Source organism: Coffea arabica, chromosome 2c, assembly GCF_036785885.1.
Source record: "Coffea arabica cultivar ET-39 chromosome 2c, Coffea Arabica ET-39 HiFi, whole genome shotgun sequence".
NCBI lineage: Eukaryota > Viridiplantae > Streptophyta > Magnoliopsida > Gentianales > Rubiaceae > Coffea > Coffea arabica.
This window is the reverse complement of record NC_092312.1, coordinates 59,740,198-59,761,493: the sequence shown is the minus strand read 5'-3', so window position 1 is coordinate 59,761,493 and position 21,296 is coordinate 59,740,198. Positions and strand designations below refer to the sequence as shown.

At 41.3% G+C, this 21,296-nt stretch overlaps 2 protein-coding genes across 2 annotated transcripts; both read left to right on the top strand.

Moving 5' to 3' along the window:
* The first annotated feature begins 6,739 nt into the window (after nt 1-6,739).
* On the top strand, nt 6,740-8,500 carry LOC113724450 (uncharacterized). Its single transcript, XM_072077059.1, has 3 exons — nt 6,740-7,468; nt 7,550-8,167; nt 8,300-8,500. The coding sequence occupies exons 1-3, from the start codon at nt 6,740-6,742 to the stop codon at nt 8,498-8,500; spliced, it is 1,548 nt and encodes a 515-aa protein (XP_071933160.1).
* A 301-nt stretch (nt 8,501-8,801) lies between these two features.
* LOC140035718 (uncharacterized) lies at nt 8,802-9,587 on the top strand. The gene is made up of 2 exons (XM_072077058.1): nt 8,802-9,036; nt 9,172-9,587. Exons 1-2 carry the CDS (start codon nt 8,802-8,804, stop codon nt 9,585-9,587), a joined length of 651 nt encoding a protein of 216 aa, XP_071933159.1.
* Nucleotides 9,588-21,296: the final 11,709 nt, after the last annotated feature.

Below are 21,296 nucleotides of genomic sequence, written 5' to 3'. Positions count from 1 at the left end.
ATTCGATTTTTAGTTTTTAGTTTATAGTTTTATTTTTATTTTTATTTTTAAGTTTTTAGCATAGAATTTCTTGAAAAAAAAAAAGAAAAAAGGAAAAATCATAAAAAAAAAGGAAAAAAAAGGAGGAAATTTTGTTCACAAAAATATGTTTATTTCTTTAAATTCAACCTTTTTGCACTTTAGTTATTTTTATTAAGTTATTTTGAAAAAAAAAGGAAAAAGAAGAAAATTTGAAAAATGGACATTTTTATTGTTTTTATTTATTTAGTTTGTTTTTTTTATTTATTTGTTTTCATTCTTATTATTATTACATGGTTTTGTCATTTTGTTATTATTATTATTATTATTTATATGCTGTATTTAAAAAAAAAAAAAAAAAAAAACCAACGCGCAGCATGCAAGCTGCGTTTTTGCCGCAGCTTGCAAGTGAACTTTGGGTAGCTCCTTAGCTGCAAATATATCAGAAAGGGCTGGGGTTTAGGTTTTGGGGTTTGCTCATATAAAAGCCAAGAGAAAGGGGACGGCTGAAAACTGAAGAAAATAACACAGAGAAAAGAAAAACGGCAAAAAAAAGGATCGATACACAGAGGGAAAAAGAAGAAAGGAATCTGGAAAAGGAGGAGGGTTTGGGAGAGCCAGAAATTTAGAGAACGAGAGAGAGAGTGGAGAGTTCTGCAAAGGGGTGGCGGACAGAAAACAAAAGAAGCTAATGGCCAAATCAGGAAGATTGCTGGGCAGAGGGAAAAGAAATCCATTATCGGGCTATTGATGCTTTGCGTTCAGATTGAAGTATTCAGCCGCCAAATCTGAGTTCCAAGTAGCAGTTCCTCCAACGCTAGGCGCTCCTGAGGGTAACTCTCTCTTCATTAGATAGGGTTCGTATGTCTCACCTGGGAATTTTGTGACTTGTCTCAACCATAAGGTGTTGAAGGTAATCCCTTTGCCTTTGATCTCTCACGCAAGTTCAGATTTTTATTGAGTAGGTCAAGGAAAAACCTTGTTGCATCTTGTTCCCTTTGCGTTTTGTTGCATGATGTGTGTCTGAGGTTTGTCCTTGCAAACAAAGTCTGATGTTTGTTTAGGAAGTATAGTTTGGTTTCGAATGGGCTGTGTGGTCCTATTCTTGAAGCAGACATCTGAGATTATGAATTCCTATCCTTGTGTGCCGTTTGTTTTTCATGGTCTTGGCTAGTTATATTTCTATGTTTAGTTGCTTCGATGGGTTTGAGCTTGGTGACCGTGTTTGAATGATAAGGGACTGTATTATGGGTTGTTATTTCAATTTTTGGCCAGCACTGGAACGATGAAGACTGCAGGAAAATATGAGGTTCCGACAAAGCTCATTTCCTACTGTCTCTTTGATTATTGCCGCCTCCCTCTTTGTTGTTGCGTGGGTAGTTGCGGTTTTGGGTTTGCATGCTTAGGGACTGGAATACTTGAATCATGTTCAAATGTTTGATGAAAAAGTAAATTTCAGATTGCTAAGTCACTGTCACACGAATGTTTTGTCCAGAATTTTTCCACCAATTTTTGCCATGTTTTTCTTGTTATTTGGATGACTGAGTCGAGTGTTTTGTTGTTTAGCTTAAAACTATGATTTTGGTTAACATTTTCTACTTGAGCAAAGCTATGTGTTTGAGTTTGAAATCTGATTTCCAAAGCATAGCTAATGGTAACTGAAAAATTGCAGCAAGAACTCTGCGAAAATATTTGGAACTTGCTAGTTTTATTCATTTTTAGATTTCCTTTGTTTGCATGTTTAATTTTGCATTTTGATAAGAATCTAGGGAGTCTGAATGTTGGACATGAATCTCTGTTTCAAATTGTCTTGAGCTGCATGGGTTACTAAATGCCGCAAGTTGCAAGAGCTTGCTAATGAAAATTGCAGGAGTTTGACTGCTGAAAGTTCTCTTGTTGGTGGAATATTTCTCAATTAACTTGTATGAAAAAGCTTCTAAGAATTGCATTGCCATGAGGTGTTTAGTCATGTTTTGTTTAGAGTTAGTTCAAAGTTTGTTAGTTGAAGGTTTGAAATGAAACTTGCGTGTGAAATGGAAGCTGCCAATACATTTTGTTTGAAAGGCAGTAGGCTTCATCTTAAGTTGCAGAAATTTGCAACAAGAAATCTGGTTCTATGGTCACATCTTGGCTTTGTTTCATTGCGCTTTGCATGATTAGTTTTTGGGCATGATGTTGGTCTTAAGGAAGCTAATAAACGTTGCATTTGAAGCCCTGTCCAAGATGTTTGGGTGACTAGTAAAATGTTTGAGTTTGCAGAAAATATAGCAACCAGAAATGAAGAAGCTGTCCGTATGCATGCATGTAAATGTTCAAGAAAATTGCATTAAACCCCCCCAAGTCTCCCCTTGTTCCACCATGACCCAACCAATTGAATGTTTTCTCAATTTGGTCCTTGGTAGTTTTTAATTTTACAACTTCATTGCTTGTTTGCTTCAATTAACTACTATGCTTTGTTTAAATTGCACCTCATGCATGAATTTAAGAGCTTTATGACCATGTGAGCCCGTGTTTGCATGTTTTCTTTAATTTTTCTTAAATAAAGTGGTACCTTGACCTTTTTATTGTTTTGAAGCCATTTTTACTTCATTTGATTACCAACTCAAGGGAGGTATAACTTTCTTTTACCTTTTATTTGTCTCTCCTATGTGATCCAATGTGCTAAGTGAATTGCATGACTACTTTGTTTTCTTTACATTTCTTAAATTCCTTTCATTCCTTTCATTTACTTTTGCTTTATTAAGTTTTTTTCTTTTATGGGGTATGTGTACACCTCTTGGTTTGTAATAGATAGGGCTTTGGCGAGCAGTTTGGTCCATTTTCCCCTTCCCCTTTGTTTTAGTTAGTGAATGTAAAGTTCATTAGCTTGGTTGCATGCTTATGTGTTACGTGCTACTTGTTTTATTAGGTTTTGCATCTAGTCGAGCATGTTAAGTGTTACGTGCTACGTGTTTATGAGTGTTTGGCATGTCTACTAGCTTTCTGTAGTGTAGATGAATGGAATGGATGAATGTACGTTTCCACTAGTCCAACGCTAGTCGGAATTCATAGAATGGGCTAGTCCAACGCTAGACCCTTAGGGATTTCCCCTCGTTAGTACATGTTTGCATGTTCATTACATGTCATGCATTTTTTTTAGTTTTGTCATTTTTTGCATGCCCCCGACTCCCTTTCCCCTCACTTTAGGACTTGCATCTCATGCTAGTTAGGGTACATTTGCCTGAAGAGTCCCCTTCTGATAAGGGAAACGAGCGAGTGTGGCTACTCGATAGCCTTAGCACGCTAGTTTTGCTTTCTAATCAAAGGGAAAATCGAAATCGAAAAGTTAGTAGTCATTCCCATACCCGACCTGATGCATTCCTTTAGGTTCATTCATTCTCATTTATCACTTACTCATTTTTTTTCCAATTCACATTTCCTCATCACTTTTCCTTTCCTTATTGTTCAATTTGATTTCTACTTCACAAAATTGCACTTAATTACACCTATATGCACTTATCACTATATTTCATACACTTGCACACAAACACTTGGATTTTTCATACAATTTCACACATGCACCTTTTCATACACTTGCACACAAACACTTGGATTTTTCATACAATTTCACACATGCACCTTTTCATACACTTGCACACAAACACTTGGATTTTTCATACAATTTCACACGTTCACCTTTTTATACACTTGCACACTTGCACTTTAGCCATCATTTGCATTAATCGACCTCTATAAGGTTTTCCTTTATTGGCCGCCACAATTCATGTGATTGGGACCAAAAACCTTACAAGAGACATTTTAGAATTTAGGTTTGCATTTTTTCCTTCTTTTTGCATTCATGTAGTGCATCCAAATGTAATAAATTCTTTGGTTAAAACAAGAAAATCTTTGATTAAATCATGCAACTAGCCTTGGCTAGGTCAAAGGGGTGCCTTGGATTTTATCCTTGCCTTCCCCTTTGTCAAATGTGACTCCCGAACCTTTTTCATTGGTTTACGTAGATTAGGAGTCGTTTAAAAAGGGTTTCTCACTACTTTTTCCTATTTTTCTTTAAAAATACATTTTTTAGGTGACTTGGTACACCTTAACTCATTACCAAGTGGCGACTCCGTATTTAGTTTTAAAAACCCTTTTTAAACTATAATTTTGGGTCAAATCGTCGCATTCTCAAAACCCCATTTAGACCCATTTTTCTTTTAAATCACGATTCATTTTCCAATCACAAAAATACATTTTTAAACAATTCATTTATTTATCAAAAAATGGGGCGCGACAGGAGCTAACAAGCGAAGCCCTAGGAAGAGTCCCCCTCCACTGAGAACTCATTGTCCTATAAGGAAATTACCACCCAAGACTCTATAAATACAACGCATTGAGAAGATACAAGGTACGCCATTCATAGTTCAATATACTATCACTTCAATCTCATATCTCTACTGACTTGATCGTTGGAGTTGCTCCGGGGAACTAGCCCCGCCGTTTGTCCATTTGCAGGTCGGTTCGACCATCTCGCCAGCCCGCCAGCTCGCTCCCTGTCAGCTCACTCAACAAGTCACAGTTCACCTCGGATCTTGTTTTTGGCAGTCGCATCAATTAGCGCGTTCTGTGGGAAACAATTACTCTCTTTTGCGAAAACATGCCGAAAACTAGATCTTAGAAGAACGTGGACAGATCTAAGGGGAATGAGCAGAGTGATCCACAATACCCCCGTCAAGATCCAATCTTGGAGAACGAGAGGATTGAGCTCACGCAGATCCCACCAGAGCAGCTAGTGCAATCGGTGGTGGCGAATCTGCCTACCTTCGAAGCCATTGTGAGCTACCTGAAGGGACAATCCAGAGATCATCCCGGCCAGGAACACAAGGCACCAAGGACGAACGGAACTGGGCCGTCGGAATTTAGAACAGGGAGCCCTAGCCGCCAACTGAAGAGGGCACGGAAGGAGCTCACGCGTGAGCAGATCGAGATTCTGGAGCCCTCCCACAAGAACTCCCGAACTGATCACCCGGAGCCCAACCCAGGGCTCCCGTGAATGGAGTTCCCTCCCAAAAAAAAGGAATATCAGAGGCAGGATGAACTGGATCTGTTGTTGGATCCGAAGGTGGACAAGTACACCGCCTCTGTTGGATCTGTTGTTTGATCCGGAGGCGGACAGATATACCGCTTTTTTGGCAGTCGCATCAATTGGCACGTTCTGTGGGAAACAATTACTCTCTTTTGCAAAAACATGCCGAAAACTAGATCTTAGAAGAACGTGGACGGATCTAAGGGGAATGAGCAGAGTGATCCACAATACCCCCGTCAAGATCCAATCTTGGAGAACGAGAGGATTGAGCTCACGCGGATCCCGCCAGAGTAGCTAGTGCAATCGGTGGAGGCGAATCTGCCTACCTTCGAAGCCATTGTGAGCTACTTGAAGGGACAATCCAGAGATCATCCCGGCCAGAAACACAAGGCACCAAGGACGAATGGAATTGGGCCGTCGGAATCTAGAACAGGGAGCCCTAACTCCCGACTGAAGAGGGCACGGAAGGAGCTCACGCTTGAGCAGATTGAGGTTCTGGAGCCCTCCCACAAGAACTCCCGAACTAATCACCCGGAGCCCATCCTAGGGCTCCCGCGAATGGAGTTCCCTCCCAGGAAAGAGGAATACCAGAGGCGATGAACTGGATCTGTTGTTGGATCCGGAAGCGGACAGGTACACCGCCTCTCCCTTCGTATCGAAGATTATCCGCTGCCAGCAAAGTTCAAGATACCTTCCATGAAGTCCTATGATTCGACCATGGACCCAGAAGATCACTTGTTCGCAATCCAGACACAGATGCGCCTGCAAACGGCTGCTAACGCCGTGAGGTGCAAGACTTTCCCGATGTTCCTGGAGAGGAAGGCCCGTCAGTGGTTCCAAGGATTGTCTCTCAGGTCAGTTCGGTCCTTCAGCCAGCTCACACGACTGTTCGCAGCTCAGTTTGTGTCCTCATGAGCTTTTTCCAAAAGCACGGCTCACTTGATGACAGTTCACCAGGGGCCTGAGGAGTCCCTGCGCGAGTATATGGTACGCTTCAACAACGAGTCTCTTCAGGTTCGAGACCGAGACGACAAGGTGGTCATGGCTGCCTTTATCAATGGATTGCGTAAGCAGAAGTTGTACACAGAGTTCATGGAGAAACCTCCCAAGTCCGTTCGAGAGATGCTAGACCGAGCTCATGAGAAGGCCAATGCTGAAGAGGCCAACCGCTTGAAGGACGCACAGGAAAGGTTGAGGGATGACAAACGCAGAAAAGGAATCGAGTTAGGGGAGGCGCGACCTGGTCATGGACGGAAGAACACTTTCGAACGCCTGTCTCGGAGCCGACCCTTTGAGAAAGAAAAAGCCTGGATCTCGCTCACAGCACCCAGGGCCTTGCTGGTGGACTCAACTGCGGGATGCAAGATCTTTTGCTTTCTGGATGCATTCAAGGGGTATCATCAGATAGCCCTGAATGAGAAGGACCAAGAGAAGACCCCATTTATCACCGAATACGGCTCATATTGTTATACCATCATGCTATTTGGGTTGAAGAACGCTGGCGTGACCTATCAGAGACTGGTCAACAAGCTGTTCAAGAACCAGATCGATCGCAACATGGAAGTCTACGTAGATGACATGCTGGTAAAAAGTCAAACTCAGGAACAGTTTGTCAGCGATTTCAGAGAGATCTTCGGCGTCCTGCGGAGCTAGCAGATGCAGTTGAATCCCAAGAAGTGCATCTTAGGAGTTAGGTCGGGCAAGTTCCTTGGGTACATGATATCCAAAGACGGAGTAAGAGTTAACCCCGACAAGGTGAAGGCCATCATGTATATGGCTCCCTCCCGAAACATAAAGGAGGTCCAACGATTAGCTGGTAGGATGGCGGCTCTGAACAAGTTCCTGTCAAAATCTACAGTCAAGGGTTCTCTTTTCTTCAAAACTCTGAGAAGAGGTCCCCAGTTCGAATGGACCTCTAAGTGCCAGAAAGCATTCGACGAGTTGAAGGCCTATATTGCTCAGTTGCCAGCCTTGACCTCCCCCGCACAGGGAGAGACCTTATTTATATATCTAGCAGTGGGAGAAGAGGCAATCAGTACAGTGCTAGTCTGGGAGGAGGACAAAATCCAGAAGCCTGTGTACTATGTTAGCCGAGCTCTACAAGGAGCGGAGTCCAGATACACTCCAGTTGAACGGTATGTTCTAACGTTAGTTCACTCGGTCCGAAAGCTCAGGTCGTACTTTCAGACTCATCCCGTAATAGTGGTGACCGACCAGCCCCTGAAACAAATCCTCTCCAAGCCAGACGTGTCGGGAAGGATGGTGAAGTGGGCTGTGGAGTTATCTAAATATGATCTCGACTATCAGCCCCGTACGGCCATCAAGACCCAAGCATTGGTTGATTTTATAGCAGAGAGTGTCTTTTTCGGATTGCAGGAAGCCCAGGTCGAGCTGACCAGAGACACAGCAGAGGCCGAATAGGCCGGAGAAGCTGCCAAGGTCACCCAAGTCACAAAAGCATCCCAGGCCGAGCTAACCAGAGACACAGTCAAGGCCGAGCAGGTCGGAGAAGCTACCGAGGTCACTCAGGTCACAAAAGCAGCCCAGACCGAGCAGACCAGAGACACAACTAAGGCCGAACAGGCCGAAGAAGTTGCCAAGGTCACACAGGCCACAAAAGCAGGTGAATCCGAGCAGATCAGGGACGCGGCTAAGGGCGAGCAGGCTGGAGAAGCTACCGAGGATACACAGGCTATAAGGGCAGCTGAAGCCAAGCAGACCAGGGGAGCAGCCGAGACCAGACAGGCCGGAGAATCTGCTGAGGTCGGACAAGCTGGAGAGGTTGCAAGGCGGGTCATTCTGACCTGGACACTGTTTGTGGATGGTGCATCAAGCAAAGAAGGATGCGGAGTTGGGCTCCTCCTGACCAGCCCAATGGGGGAGGAGCTGGCCTACGCCCTAAAATTTGATTTCAGGGCCTCCAATAACGAGTCCGAATATAAAATCCTGATCGCAGGGATGGTGATAGCTCGGAAATTGGGAGCTGAGTCGATAAAGATTTTCAGCGACTTGCAGCTAATAGTGAACAAAGTGTTGGGAAACTACAAAGTCAAAGAAGAACCATTGAAGAAGTATGTTGCCAAGGTGCATGAACTAAGAACCCAGTTCAAACGATTAGCACTCGGACAGGTCCCACGAAGCCGAAATAAAAGATAATGCTCTGCCCAAACTAGCCTCCACCTCGTTGGCACGCTGAGCAAGGAAGTGCTGGTGCAGGTCGTCAGAGGTCGGGCATATGATCAGTTGGATGAGGCAGTTATTCAAGTAATGGGCTCATGGATGGATCCCATTGTGCGGCATCTAGTCAGTGGAGAGCTCCCGTCAAATAAGGTAGAGGCATGCAGGATTCTCATCAGGTCGCGGGAATATGTACTCACGAATGGAGTGCTCTATAGGAAATCTTACTTGCGTCCATGACTGAGGCGTGACGTCGGAGGAAGGGGACTACATCCTGTACGAGCTGCATGAGAGTCTCTATAGAAACCACGTCGGCCCAAGGGTTTTGGCCAAAAAGGAGATGCTGTCAGGGTATTACTGGCCTACCATTTTCTTGGACTCAACCGGGTTGGAAGCCCGGTGCAAATCGTGCCAACTGCATGCATCAGTTCATCACGTCCCAACTCAGGAGATGGTCCCGCTTCAAAGCCCCTGGCCGTTCTTCCAATGAGGAGTCGACCTGCTGGGCCCATTCTCCCGAGCTCCAGGAGGTTATGAACACATGGTGGTGGCCGTTGACTACTTCACTAAATGGGTAGAGGGCGAACCACTCAACGCCATCAGTAGCAGGTCGGTTCAGAAGTTTCTCTGGAGGAACATTGTTTGTCGGTTCGGCATACCCCGAGTCCTGGTCTCGGACAACGGTCGACAGTTTGCCGACAGTTCTCTTCAAGATTGGTGCTCGGAATTCGGGATCAGACAACACTTCACCTCGGTAGGTCACCCCCAAGCCAATGGTCAGGTGAAAAACGTCAATAGAACTATCCTGCACGACTTGAAGACTCGGATAGAGTCCGTTCGGACTGGTTGGATCGACGAACTGCCTACCATACTATGGGTTTACCGAACTACTCCTTGAATTGCCACTCAAGAGACTCCCTTTGCCCTGACCTACGGAGCAGAGGCCGTGATTCCTGCGGAGATTGGTGTTCCCTCGGGCAGGGTCCAGAATTTCATAACCCAGGACAACGAGGACGAGCTACGGCTCAACTTGGATCTGCTCGAACAAAGGAGAGAAGAAGCGGTTATGCGTATGGCTAAGTATAACGGACATGTCGCACGATATTACAATGCTACGGTGAGACACCTCTCCTTCAAGCCAGGGGACCTAGTCTTGCGGAAGAATACCATGAGTCGGACTCGGGGTACAGCCAAGTTGGATCCTAACTGGGAGGGCGCTTATGTGGTGAAGGAGGCAGATCGAGCTGGATACTGCAAGTTAGCACACTTCAGCGGAGAAGAAGTCCCACGTACTTGGCATAATTCCAACTTGAGGATCTTTCATTAAGAGTTCAGATCGAGCAAGGCCTACGCTTCAACTGGATGGAGGCCAGCTCATGCACGTCAGGTCGTTCGCACATCTAGATTTTTATTAGTGTCTATGTATTCAATTAAGGATAAGTTATTTCGCATAGGTTGAAAGCCAGCTCGTGCTTATCGAGATCAATACCAGTTCGCACAAGTGTATTCTGATGTTATGGCAAGAAGGTTATGAATGAAAAATGTGACTAAGTGTCAAGCAAAGGAAAGAGTTTCATTCCATAAAAAAAAATGTACAAGGGAGAGTCGAGCCCATACAAAAGTGAACTGTGATTAGCTAGTTCGGATCCCTACCCTAAGATCCTACTCTAGTTCTCTCACTCTTCCTCCTCCTGTTCGGATTCAGGAGTGGTCCCAGGCAGCAAAGGGTCAGCAATCAGATCTGTCAGCTTCCGCCCGCGTGAGTAGCCCTCTACCAGACGGTCGACCTGCTCCACATCACCGGGCAGACCCAACTCTTGTACTTCCTTCAGCGCCTGGGAGTATCCGTGTTGTAGTACTGGGGTGTTCAGGATGGCCAGGTCATCCATGAAGTCATCCGACCTCAGAAAGGCCCGAACACCCTCCTAGCGTCCTTCAGCCCTGGCCGCTTCCACCTGGGCTGACAGCTCGGCGCCTCTTTACTGCTCCTCCTTCAGCTGGGAGGTCAGCTCAGCGTTCTTCTTAAGCTCCAGCTCGAAGTTCGAGTGGACTTGCACGAGTTGCCTTTTTAGGCTCTCAGCCTCAGCTGTAGCAAATTCGTACTTGATGAGGAGGTTGAGGGAGCTATCCAAGTGGAGTAAGTGAAGGTGCCATTGGGGCCTATGACACGAACTCACGCGAAGAGGTTGAATGAGACACTACAAACATTGGTTTGTGCGGCCCGTGAGTCAAGTGGAGAGCCAAGTGCCATTGAGGGCCTCAACGAAACTAGAGATGTTGTCCTACTATCGGGCATCCATGAGGATTAGCTGCCCATGGTTCGCCTGGGCCATGGCCCATTAGTAGTTTAGTAGAATGTAATAAAGAAATCTAACTAGTTTGTGGTTTGAACCTTAGTCGTTATTAGTTCTTGGGTCAAGGGGCTAGGTCATGTGGGCCTTAGGACCAATAGCGCTTTAGTGGGCCACGTAGTTAGTCCCTACGCTGAGCCAGTATGGGGGGTCTCGCTGACCGGTCAGTGAGTCAGGGGTCCAGGGGGCGACGCGCCCCTGGTGGGGGCTCTGGGGCAACGCCCCGGAGCTTACGGCCCATATGTTGTTGGGCCTTAGTCACGGCTACAAATAGCCTTAGGTCATTGTTTTACATTCAATTTTTGACGATTAATAAAATTACATTGAGAGTTCTCTCAAAAGTTTCATTGAAACACCTTGAATATCTTATATCTATATTTTAGGTATTCAATTGACTTATCAATCTAGGACCGTGCTAGATTGTGACGTCCTCTACAAATACCGAGATTCGTTGACCACGTGATCAACGGGTTTAGGTGATCCGCTGCGTTCGTCGTCTTCAACGTGAGTCTCTACGTTCTAAATCCAAGCCTTTCTGTACGGGTCACATCATAAGGTTGGTGCCGTTCGTATCAGTGCTGGCTTAGCAGCTTCTCATTTGCTGCTCTCGTCTCGCTCATTAGTGGGAGCAGGCTTTCGTAGCGCCTAGCCAGTTCGGGGCCGACCACGTTCATCTGGCAAGTCGATTTTAGAGAACAGGTCAGTTTTAAGAAAATGTAACTTTTTACCAACAAGGGCGAGCAAAGGAGTGAGGAAACCGACCTGAGTTGCTCCTGTGTAATAATAGTCAAGGAGGTCAGAGGGATTCATGGCCTTGATCAGGTTGTAGTCCCGCGGGAGGATGGCCCCATGCACGAGCTTCCGAGCTACCTCCGGAAATTGTGCCCGATCGTTAATGGACAGCTTCCATTGGGGACAGAAGTGCATGAGGTGCTGATGCGTGACCAGCCGAGACTGGGGGTCGAAGAGCGAGGTGCTCTGGTGCTGCCACAAGTTAGGAGGAGCCTCAACTCGGGCCTGCTCCTCGGCGGTGTTGACGCCATAGTGACCGGCCTGAGCAGGGTCAAGCGTCGACCCCTCCTCCCGAGCTGGTGACGAGGTCATCTCCACCCTGGCTCTCTTAGCAGTGGTCTTCTTCTTCCCTGGCTCAGCAACTTTGGAAGACTGAGCAGGAACTGGTTGAACTGGCGAGACAGGTGCCGAGCTGCCCGGGATTGTCAAAGGAGCTTGAGTAGGTGCGCTTGAGCTACCGGTGCCCCCAATAGTCAACAGCTGCAAAAACCTCTTTACTGTACAAAAACGAAGTCCAAGCAGTTAGCAATCGCACGAGCTAACGACTTAGCTCCAACAAACAAAAACAAGGGCAAGAAGATTACAGGTGGCCAGCTCATCCGGGGAGAGAGCTGTACTTTCTGGGGACGGATCCGAAGAATTAGCTCGGATCAGCCCAGTCGCCTAGAGTTGGGCATTACTGAACTCCTTCACGTTCAGCCTCATGTCCGAGCTGAGTAGGGGATTGAGTTCAGACACAAGGAGCGGGGAAGGAAGGGGATCAGAAACTTGAGTCTCCGCTCTCCAGATCGGGGGAGGAAGACCTAGATTTTTCACATAAAAGAACTGGGGCTTTCAGTCCTTGATAGAGGAAGGCGCCCCCGCGAACAATTCGCGGGTGGGGGTTTTTGCTCCGCTCTGACGAGCAAAATAGAACCACCCGGGCACCTTGCCGCTGATCTTCATTTGGAAGAAAGCCCGGAACAAATCAAGTGAAAAAGGAATCTCGAGCACGCGGTAAAGAATGAAAAAACCTATAATGGAGCGAACAGCATTTGGGATGAGCTGAGTTATGCGGATGCCCCAAAAGGTGAGGATCTCAAAAAGGAAATTGGGGATAGGAAGGCAGAGGCTGGCCACCAGCTGGTCCCTGTAGATCGCCACGAATTCGGGAGGAGGTCGGCTAGCAACCTCTCTAGGTCGGGCGGCCCTGGGTTCGAACTGTGCAGGGATATCATACTTCTCTGCCAGTTCGTCGACATCTTTTTGCTCTAGGGTTGGGGGAATAGTGTTGACCTCGCCGAAGTCGCCACTAGGTCTCCCCGAGCTCCCCGCTACTGTTTGATCTGGAGCTGCTTGTTCAGCGGCTTCGGCAGGGAGCTCGATAGGTTGCTCGGACGAACTCATTGTTCTAGCAGGAGACAGAACGGGGAAGGGTATGAACTCTGACCTAGATGAACTAAAAGAAGAAGAAGAGCTAGAAGAGGAAGAAGAGCTGATATCGACAAGAATGGGGCGAGCTACCCTACGCCTAGGAGTTGAACTGGTAACGTCAGAGCGTTCAGAAGAAGAGGAAGACATAAAAAGGGAAAGGGAACTTACTGGTGAAAAGAGGAGGTCAGATGAAAGACCGATCTAAGGAGTACGCGAACTGACCCTGGGCTCTTAAAGCAAGACGAGCGGACGGACTCTCGAAAGAAAAGAGAATGAAGAAGCGAACTGGGAAACAAGAAGGCGAACTGATGAAATGAAAGAAGGGGAGTGAAAGTGACGCCTGGGAGGCCTATTTATAGGCAACCTTCAGGGCAGGAAAGCGAAGGGGCGCGCATTTATTTTTGAATTTATATCGAGAACCGTCATTATGAGGCGAGGTGACGGTTGAGGTGACGGATAAGTGAATCGACGCGATGGTTACTCGGGTGAATGCCAGATGGGGATCCTACGCCGAACTGACACAAGTCCTCGAAATTCGGCCTAAACTCACTCGACTACTCGATGACTCTAGACCAAAAGAGGGGCTAGTATAGTGGGGCCCATACGCACATCAGTTCAGTCCGTACACGCGTCAGTTCGGCCAGGAAGAACTGACTGACCTGTCCGGGCAGCTCGGACAATCAGTAGGTAGCCCATGCGATTGCCGCCTCTCGAAGTGGATTGGCCTAGTGGGCCGCGAGATCCGAACTTGTCGGAACTAACAAGCGGAGCCCTAGGAAGAGTCCCCCTCCGTTGAGGACTCATTGTCCTATAAGGAAACTACCACCCAGGACTCTATAAATACAACGCATTGAAAAGATACAAGGTACGCCGTTCATAGTTCAATATACTATCACTTCAATCTCATATCTCTACTGACTTGATCGTCAGAGTTGCTCCGGGGAACTAGCCCCGCCGTTTGTCCATTTGCAGGTCGGTTCGACCACCTCGCCAGCCCGCCAGCTCGCTCCCTGTCAGCTCGTGCTCAACAAGTCACAGTTCAGCTCGGATCTTGTTTTTGGCAGTCGCATCAGTACTCATTGATAGTAAACAATCTGAAAATCCGAGATGTAGAATAATGAGCTGGAAAGGTACAAAAATAAAGCATTAAACGTTCATCCAAAGAAGCATCTTACAAAGCTAACAAATAACTGAACAACTAAATAAAAGAGCAATGCAAACAAGAGTTCACCAAGCAATAGGAAAAGGAGATGCTGCACACTTTGTGTTCCTTGTTTTATGGAAATGACGAACAAGGAAGCTATTAGAATAGACAAAATGAATAAAAGCTTTTGAGCTTTATTTTGCTTCATCAAATGTAGCCTTCTTGTTTATTGTTATAAAAAATTTCATCTAAAAAAGTAGTCAATGGTGGTAAGTAAACCACTCCATTGATTCATGGTCTAATCTAATGATGAATATATGATGAAAGTACAAAAAACAATTGATCAAATGGTTGAAATTTATACAAAGGACAACGTAACTCTCAGCAAATAATAAACATCCAATCATAGCAGGTCATTGAAGGAAGTAAAATAGTGACCTATGACTTGTATAGATTGTTTGAGCATCTAATGGTTACAAAAGGAAAGTAATTAACCATTGCAAATCCAGTAGCCCAAAGTTAAGCAAGATATCAAAATTGTTTTAAAAAAGTGAAAAATCTCAAATAAATTAAAACCTTAAAAGTTGCTTTATGATTAAATACTGCTTAGCTACAAATGATAATTCTTTGACTATTTCATTTTAATTTTATAAATAGATTATATACATCTTCCCTAGTACACACTTGTAGTCTTATTGCAAAAAATCATTTTTTCATATTCCTTTTTAAATATCAATTAGAGATATGAATTATACATCTTAATATTTTTTCCCACACTGTAAAAATATAAGTTTTAACATATTTTTTCCAATAAATCCTAGACAAATAAAAACCTAAGAAATTACTTTCTAAACACATAAGGCTCATAACTGGCATATTTGTTTTTATTTTTTGTGCCATCAATTAAATCATCTCTTATCCAATCTCTATGTATTATGAAAAATTTATCAATTTTTCATATCTCTTCCTGTCACTAATCCAAGGAATAAGGAGAGTGCTTATAAAATTAAATAAAGGCGATGCACTTATATATGCTTTGTAAATAATTAACATAGCATTTTAAACCCCTTCTCATGATGTTTATACTCTCATTAGAAAAAAATATCAATTTTGGTATTTATTTTCCCTTAAAGTATAAATAATTTTAAAGATCTATAAAAAGAATAAATAAGGTTGCATTCTGAATATTAACCTTGCATTTTAACGCTCAGGTAAGGACAAAAATATTAACTTTGCATTTGAATGCTCAGGTAAGGACAAAGTGTCTAGGTAGAGAATCTAATAACTTAGAATAATCATTTCCCAACTTTATTTTCACAAGAAAACGCTCAGTTTTTCAATAGATTAAATTCGCTCATATTTAGCATTGTCATTATTTAAAAATTATTGGCAACTTAAGCATGCTAATTTCAAAACTCTAGCTTCAAAATAGAGTTTTAACCCTACATGAGTACAAGGAAGAAAAGAGCAGGGACAAAAAATTATTAGAAGTACCAAGAATTTTTTGTCAGTATTGTACAGTAGGCAATTAAATAGCAAGAAAAATAGTAAAATAGTCAAAGCTAAAGAAGTAAAGCGAAAATTGAATCACAAGCACAAGACATACAAATTATTAAATATAATTCAACAATCGAATTTGACAATCAAAATTAAGGTTCAGATTATTAGTTAATAAAAGCTTTGCTAAAAGAAAAGCACAATCATTTGAACTCAACAAATAGCCCTATAGATTCCAAATAAGAAGTGTAAAGGACCAATATCAAGTTACTCTTTTGTGACTCACTTATTTCTCCAATTAGCAGCAAAAATAAAACAAAATATTTTTGAATAACTTAACAACTAAAAAGAAGCAAGAAATACCTATTATTCAATTCATGGTAGAAAGATTTGTTTGAATTTGTTGCCTCTTACAATAACAACAAAAATTCATTCAAACACTTACAAAATAAATGAAAAAGAATAAATCAACTATTCTTTTTGATGAAGAGAAGAAAAATTAAAAGAAATCAGTTTTTAGGTTAACTATTCTTCTTTGCAGCAAGGGTCAAAGACGTAGAAGTTAAAAAATTTTAGACATAGAGGCTATCTCTCAGCAGTGAAGAAAAATATTTTCCTAAAATTTCTAGTTTTTAGAAATATTGGAAAAAGTCTTTAGAGTTTGGGATTATCAAGCCACCAAAAGAGAAGCAAAAAGCAATTAGGTTACGCTACACTCAGTTTTCATAAAATAGGAAAAAATGGAAAAGACCCTTAACATAAGTTTTGAAACTTACTAGTGAATTCAATGCAGAGAAAAAGAAGAATCTGGACAGCAAGCCGAGTGACAATGTTGAACTGCTTAGATTGCTCTAAATTCCATCAAATGGCCAACATTTGATTCAAAATAAAGCTAATTTATTAGTTTTAGATATCAATAGAACATGAATGAAGCAATTCTTTTGTTTAAAAAACCTTCAAGAGATCCAAAAAACACCATCTAGATTTATTGTTGCATTTGCAATCAACCTAAGAACTAATTATCCCAAGTTTCAGACAGACATTTCATCAAACACTTGATAGCCATGCCTATGAGATTTCACATATTCAACCCTCTTCTTATTAGTCTTATAAACCAAAAGTAGTGTCATACTAAAACCATGTTTTGACATAATGAAGCAAATATAAAATAAGCAATCATTGTAAGGGATCAAAAAATACTTGAGATAAGTGATAAGAAAGCATCAAAACATGGAGTAGTAATACTTGAAGTGGAATTGAATTTGTACGAGAATTTCAGAAGAACAAACTAAGCTACAGTTGGACTAATAAATGAAAAAAAAAATAGTGAACTTTGACAATTAAAAGTAAAGCTCGAATTTGTTTGTCAATGCCAGGTGAAGAAGAAGAGCACAACCATGGCTCAGTTGCAATTCTGGAATAATATATACTCCAAAATGCCATCCGAGTTGCCTCGCCAAGATGCAGCTTAAATCCAGTTAGTATCAAGCCTAAAACACAACTCATGGCAACAATATTGTATCATCACAGCTGAAAATGAGATTAAAATAAATTCACCTATTTCTAATCTTCATTTGTTGTGAGAATCCAACAAAAAAATCAACACTATAGTCCAACCAAAGAGACGAAAAAACAAATGTTCAAACCAAAAAGGAAATAACAAAAAATTGTACTTCCATATGAAATTGCACATACCGAATCAAGAGGGGAAAAAAAGCCAAAACCAAAATGAATGAAGGTTAGAGCGAGAGTGTGATTAGAGAAAGAGATGTGTAAATACAGATAAAAGGCAAGGGAAAAAATTTTCCTGAAAATCAGGACAGATTATGCGGGATTAAAAGGTCAAGATGAGATGAAAATACGCCTATCAAAGATCGAAGTCTTCGAAGACATCTAGCCAAAGAAGCAAAACGCGGAAAAACAGGGATAAGATGGCTGGTCGCTTGACTTGGCATAGGCTACACGGCTACACATTCAATTCTACCAAAAACAAAAGTTGTCAAGGCGATAACATGAAGTTTTTTTTTGTCAAATGTCAACTTGTATATATGGATAACATGAAGTTGATGGGTCCTTTCCCATTTTCTTTGAAAGCAGGCAAACGGGCCCATATGTCAAAGTTTGTAGTCGGAGCTCCCAGATCAAAAAGCTTTCATCTTTCATAGTGCCATGTGGCAGCAGCTGAAGTAGCTACAGTAACAACCAACTGGTTCTTATATTATAGTTATTAGATATAGTTAGATATCAAGTAGACATGCCTAGTAGTCGGTTTAGACCGGATCAAAATAAAATTTTTCTACAATTCGCTAGTAGTCGGTTTAGACCGGATCAAAATAAAATTTTTCTACAATCCGATGTTTCAAGAAGAAATAAAAAATAGGAAAGGGACATATGAGACTGTAGAAAAATAGAACTCGTTTAATAGGTTTGCAAGCAGATATATATATATATATATATATATGAGATGTATGTACGTATGTACGTATATACACACATATGAGATGTATATATATATGAGATGAAATAAAATAAGAGATGTATGTATGTTGGTACGTGTATATGTATGTATGTATGTATATGAGATATAATATAAAGATATATACCTTAAAAATATTTTAAATCATTTATACACACCTGGCCCAATAAAAAAAACATACATAAAATTGATAAATACACACCTTGCCAATGTGGCAAGTAAATGTGTTTGTACGTGTGTGTGTGTATATATGAGGTACAATATAAAGATATATACCTTGGAAATATTTTAAATGGTTTATATGCACCTTGCCCAATAAAAGCAAATATACATAAAATTGGCAAATACACACCTGCCAAAGTGGCATGTAAAGTCTATCTTCATAATAACAAAACAAAAAGAAAAGAAAAGAAAAAAGAAGAACGAAAACAAAAGAGGGATTCAAGAATGTGAAGCTTTAGTGAATTGATGACCAATTGAACAACGAATATGACTACTTTTATTCTTTTCCATTCCATCCCCACTTTTTTGTTTTAACAACTATTACTAATTTATAGGAAAGGGAACAAGTCCAACTAAATTGTGACGACTCGAAAATTATTTTTATATTTTGTATTTCCAAAAATTATTTTCATATTTTGTATTTTAATCTACTTTCTTTGAATTTTGGTTGATTTAATAGTTATGTCATGATTTTTATCATTTATCATTTACCTTATTTAATTGGTGCATGTTGAATTTCATAGTGCATTATACAAGTGAGCAATTAGTGAGGTATGTGCAATAAATTTAGTGGTTAAGAGGGAGTTTTGTGTAAAAAGGTTTATGTGACAAGAGGTGTTAAGAGTTAATTAGAAGAACACTAGATATCTTGGTGATTAGAGACAAATAGAGAGATAAGAAATAGGCATGAGCCATGTTGTGCCACTTGTGGGTCATCTAGCTAGTTTTGACCAAGACTAAGTTATATTCTTATCTTCACCAAGCTTCCATTCATCACCATTTCTTCTCTTTTTCTTCTTGGTTGGACGAAATATTGAGAGAGGAAAAGGAGAGAAAGCCAACTCAATTTCAAGCCTTGATTTTTGCTTATTTGGTAAGAAAACAAAAGAAAAACTTAATCCACTCCATAAAACCTTGAATTAAGTTTGGAAGGAAGCTTTTGGTGAAGTTCTTGGAAGAATGAAACTCTTAATTTGCTTTCCATCTAGTGTTTTGACATAATTTGCTAGAAAACCTATTGTTCTTCCCTTATCTTTGAATTTAGTTGATGTATGATATTATAGAAGCTTAAGGAAGGACTTTTACGGAGGCTTGCATGTTTTTCAAGCTATGTTGTGAATTTTCCATCTGTTGTATTGTGAGGAAAAGAGAGGTGAAAATTGGTATAAAACCCTTCATTTTTCTATTAATTTTGTGTATTCTAGTTATATGTTAAATTTAAGCCAAAAGATAGGAGTTTTGTGGAAGAATATTCACTTTTCTAAGCTATAGGTTGCTGGAATTTCGATTTAAGGGCATGTGATGGATAGCTTTGATTTGTAGCCTTGTATTTGGAACTTTGATGGATTTCTTTGCTAAGAACTCATGCTATATGCCTCATCTCCTATTAAAAATGATATATGGTGTATTTTCTATGCAAATGAGTGAGAAAACTAGTAGCTTGGATGAAAGTTTTAAAAGAACCTGTTTTGAAAAATCTGTTGAGCTAGCTGAAAGAGAGAGAGGGAAGTGTCCAACTTTTCTCCATGATTTGTGATTGGAAAATCTTACATTTTTACTCAATATACTTTATAACATATTCATCTTAACATGCATGTTGTATTTGAGCCAAAACAAGGCGATTTAAGAGGAGGAAAATGATGTTTGCCCACAACGCTTGATAGTTGGAAAGTTCAACTTTATTGCTAGAATTTGTATGGTAATTTTGACACATTTTGACTCAAGGTACTGGACAAGACTTTGATCTTCAGACCTATGTTGGATTTAACTTAAAACAAAGAAGTTTACGAGGGAGAAAAATGATTTGCTCTAAAACGTTTTATTGCTCAAAATTTTCAACTTTGAACCTCAAGAATCTTGCCTCATTTTCTTCAAATTTTGTGACTAGAATTGACCTACTTTTACTCCATATTTTGTTTGAATTATTGATCTATCATGCATGTGGTTTTTCACTGGACTTGAAAAAGTAAATTTTGAAGGGGAAATATGAGATATGTTGGCTAGAAATTTGATAGCTTGAATAGTGGTTTAAGACCTCAGGTTTAGTTGCTTTGACCTTGGGTCTTGATGGAATTTTGATGGCTTATTACTTTATGCATGCTCTACTATATATGATAGCAGGATTCAAGAGTGGCCTAGGGGGCAAACTTGCGATTGAAATGTAAAAATTGAGATAAATTGATGAGTGTTCCTCCAACTACATGTTAGGAGTATATGACTTACTTGATGGATGTTTCATGTGACTTGTTGATCGAAATGTGACTTGTTGCCTGAAATAGCTAGATATCTTGACTTATTATTGCAAAGGAGAGTGTGCACTTTATCGCACTCGACCTAACTTGACTGAGTTTTTGTTATCCTATTTACAAGTGAATTAATATACATATGCATGACTTGATATACATGTGAATTGATATTTACGATTAGATTTGGTTCCCAAACCCCATCAGTTAGTTAGTCGAATCGAATCAGTAAGGGTTTGGTCAAGGAGAGTGACTTACTGGATAGTGTTTATTGTTTAATCCACTAGATACGTACTCTGAAATTGGTATACCTGAGTATTACCTCTACTTTTATCTTTGGAGTTCAAGCCAGGTAAAGAGGGTTGATTGGACGAAAGAAAATTGGTGTAAAGCGGTGATTTACGGACATTATTACAACATTTCAAATGTTGACGGAGTGTCAACGGATTCGAAAACGCTGCTGTTGGATTGGCTGCAAGTGAAATATTGAAAGAGACTAAGTACTACGCCTGGAATTTGGCAGGAGCACCGTATCAATTATATCAATGTTTGAATCATGGGTGCTCTATCTAAAATCTAGCAAGAGTCACTGTGAGGACTCGTACTTTTATTCTTAATTTCATTTATTTTAAAAATTATTTGCATTCGTGTTACTTAGTTTTATTATTTTAGCATGAATTTTACTTAAATTACATTTTTTATCGTTTACGCGTCAAAAATTTCAAAAGTCGCGCCAGCACGACTAATTGGAGATTTGGAGAATTAATTTTAGACTAGTAAGAAGGAGTATTAGTGGTGCAAGAGGAACTACCTTGGAGGATTAGTACTTAAGTGTAGCAAACAAGGAAACTAGTAGTGCTTGGCACTATACGGGCTACTATTTCTAGTTGACTTTTTA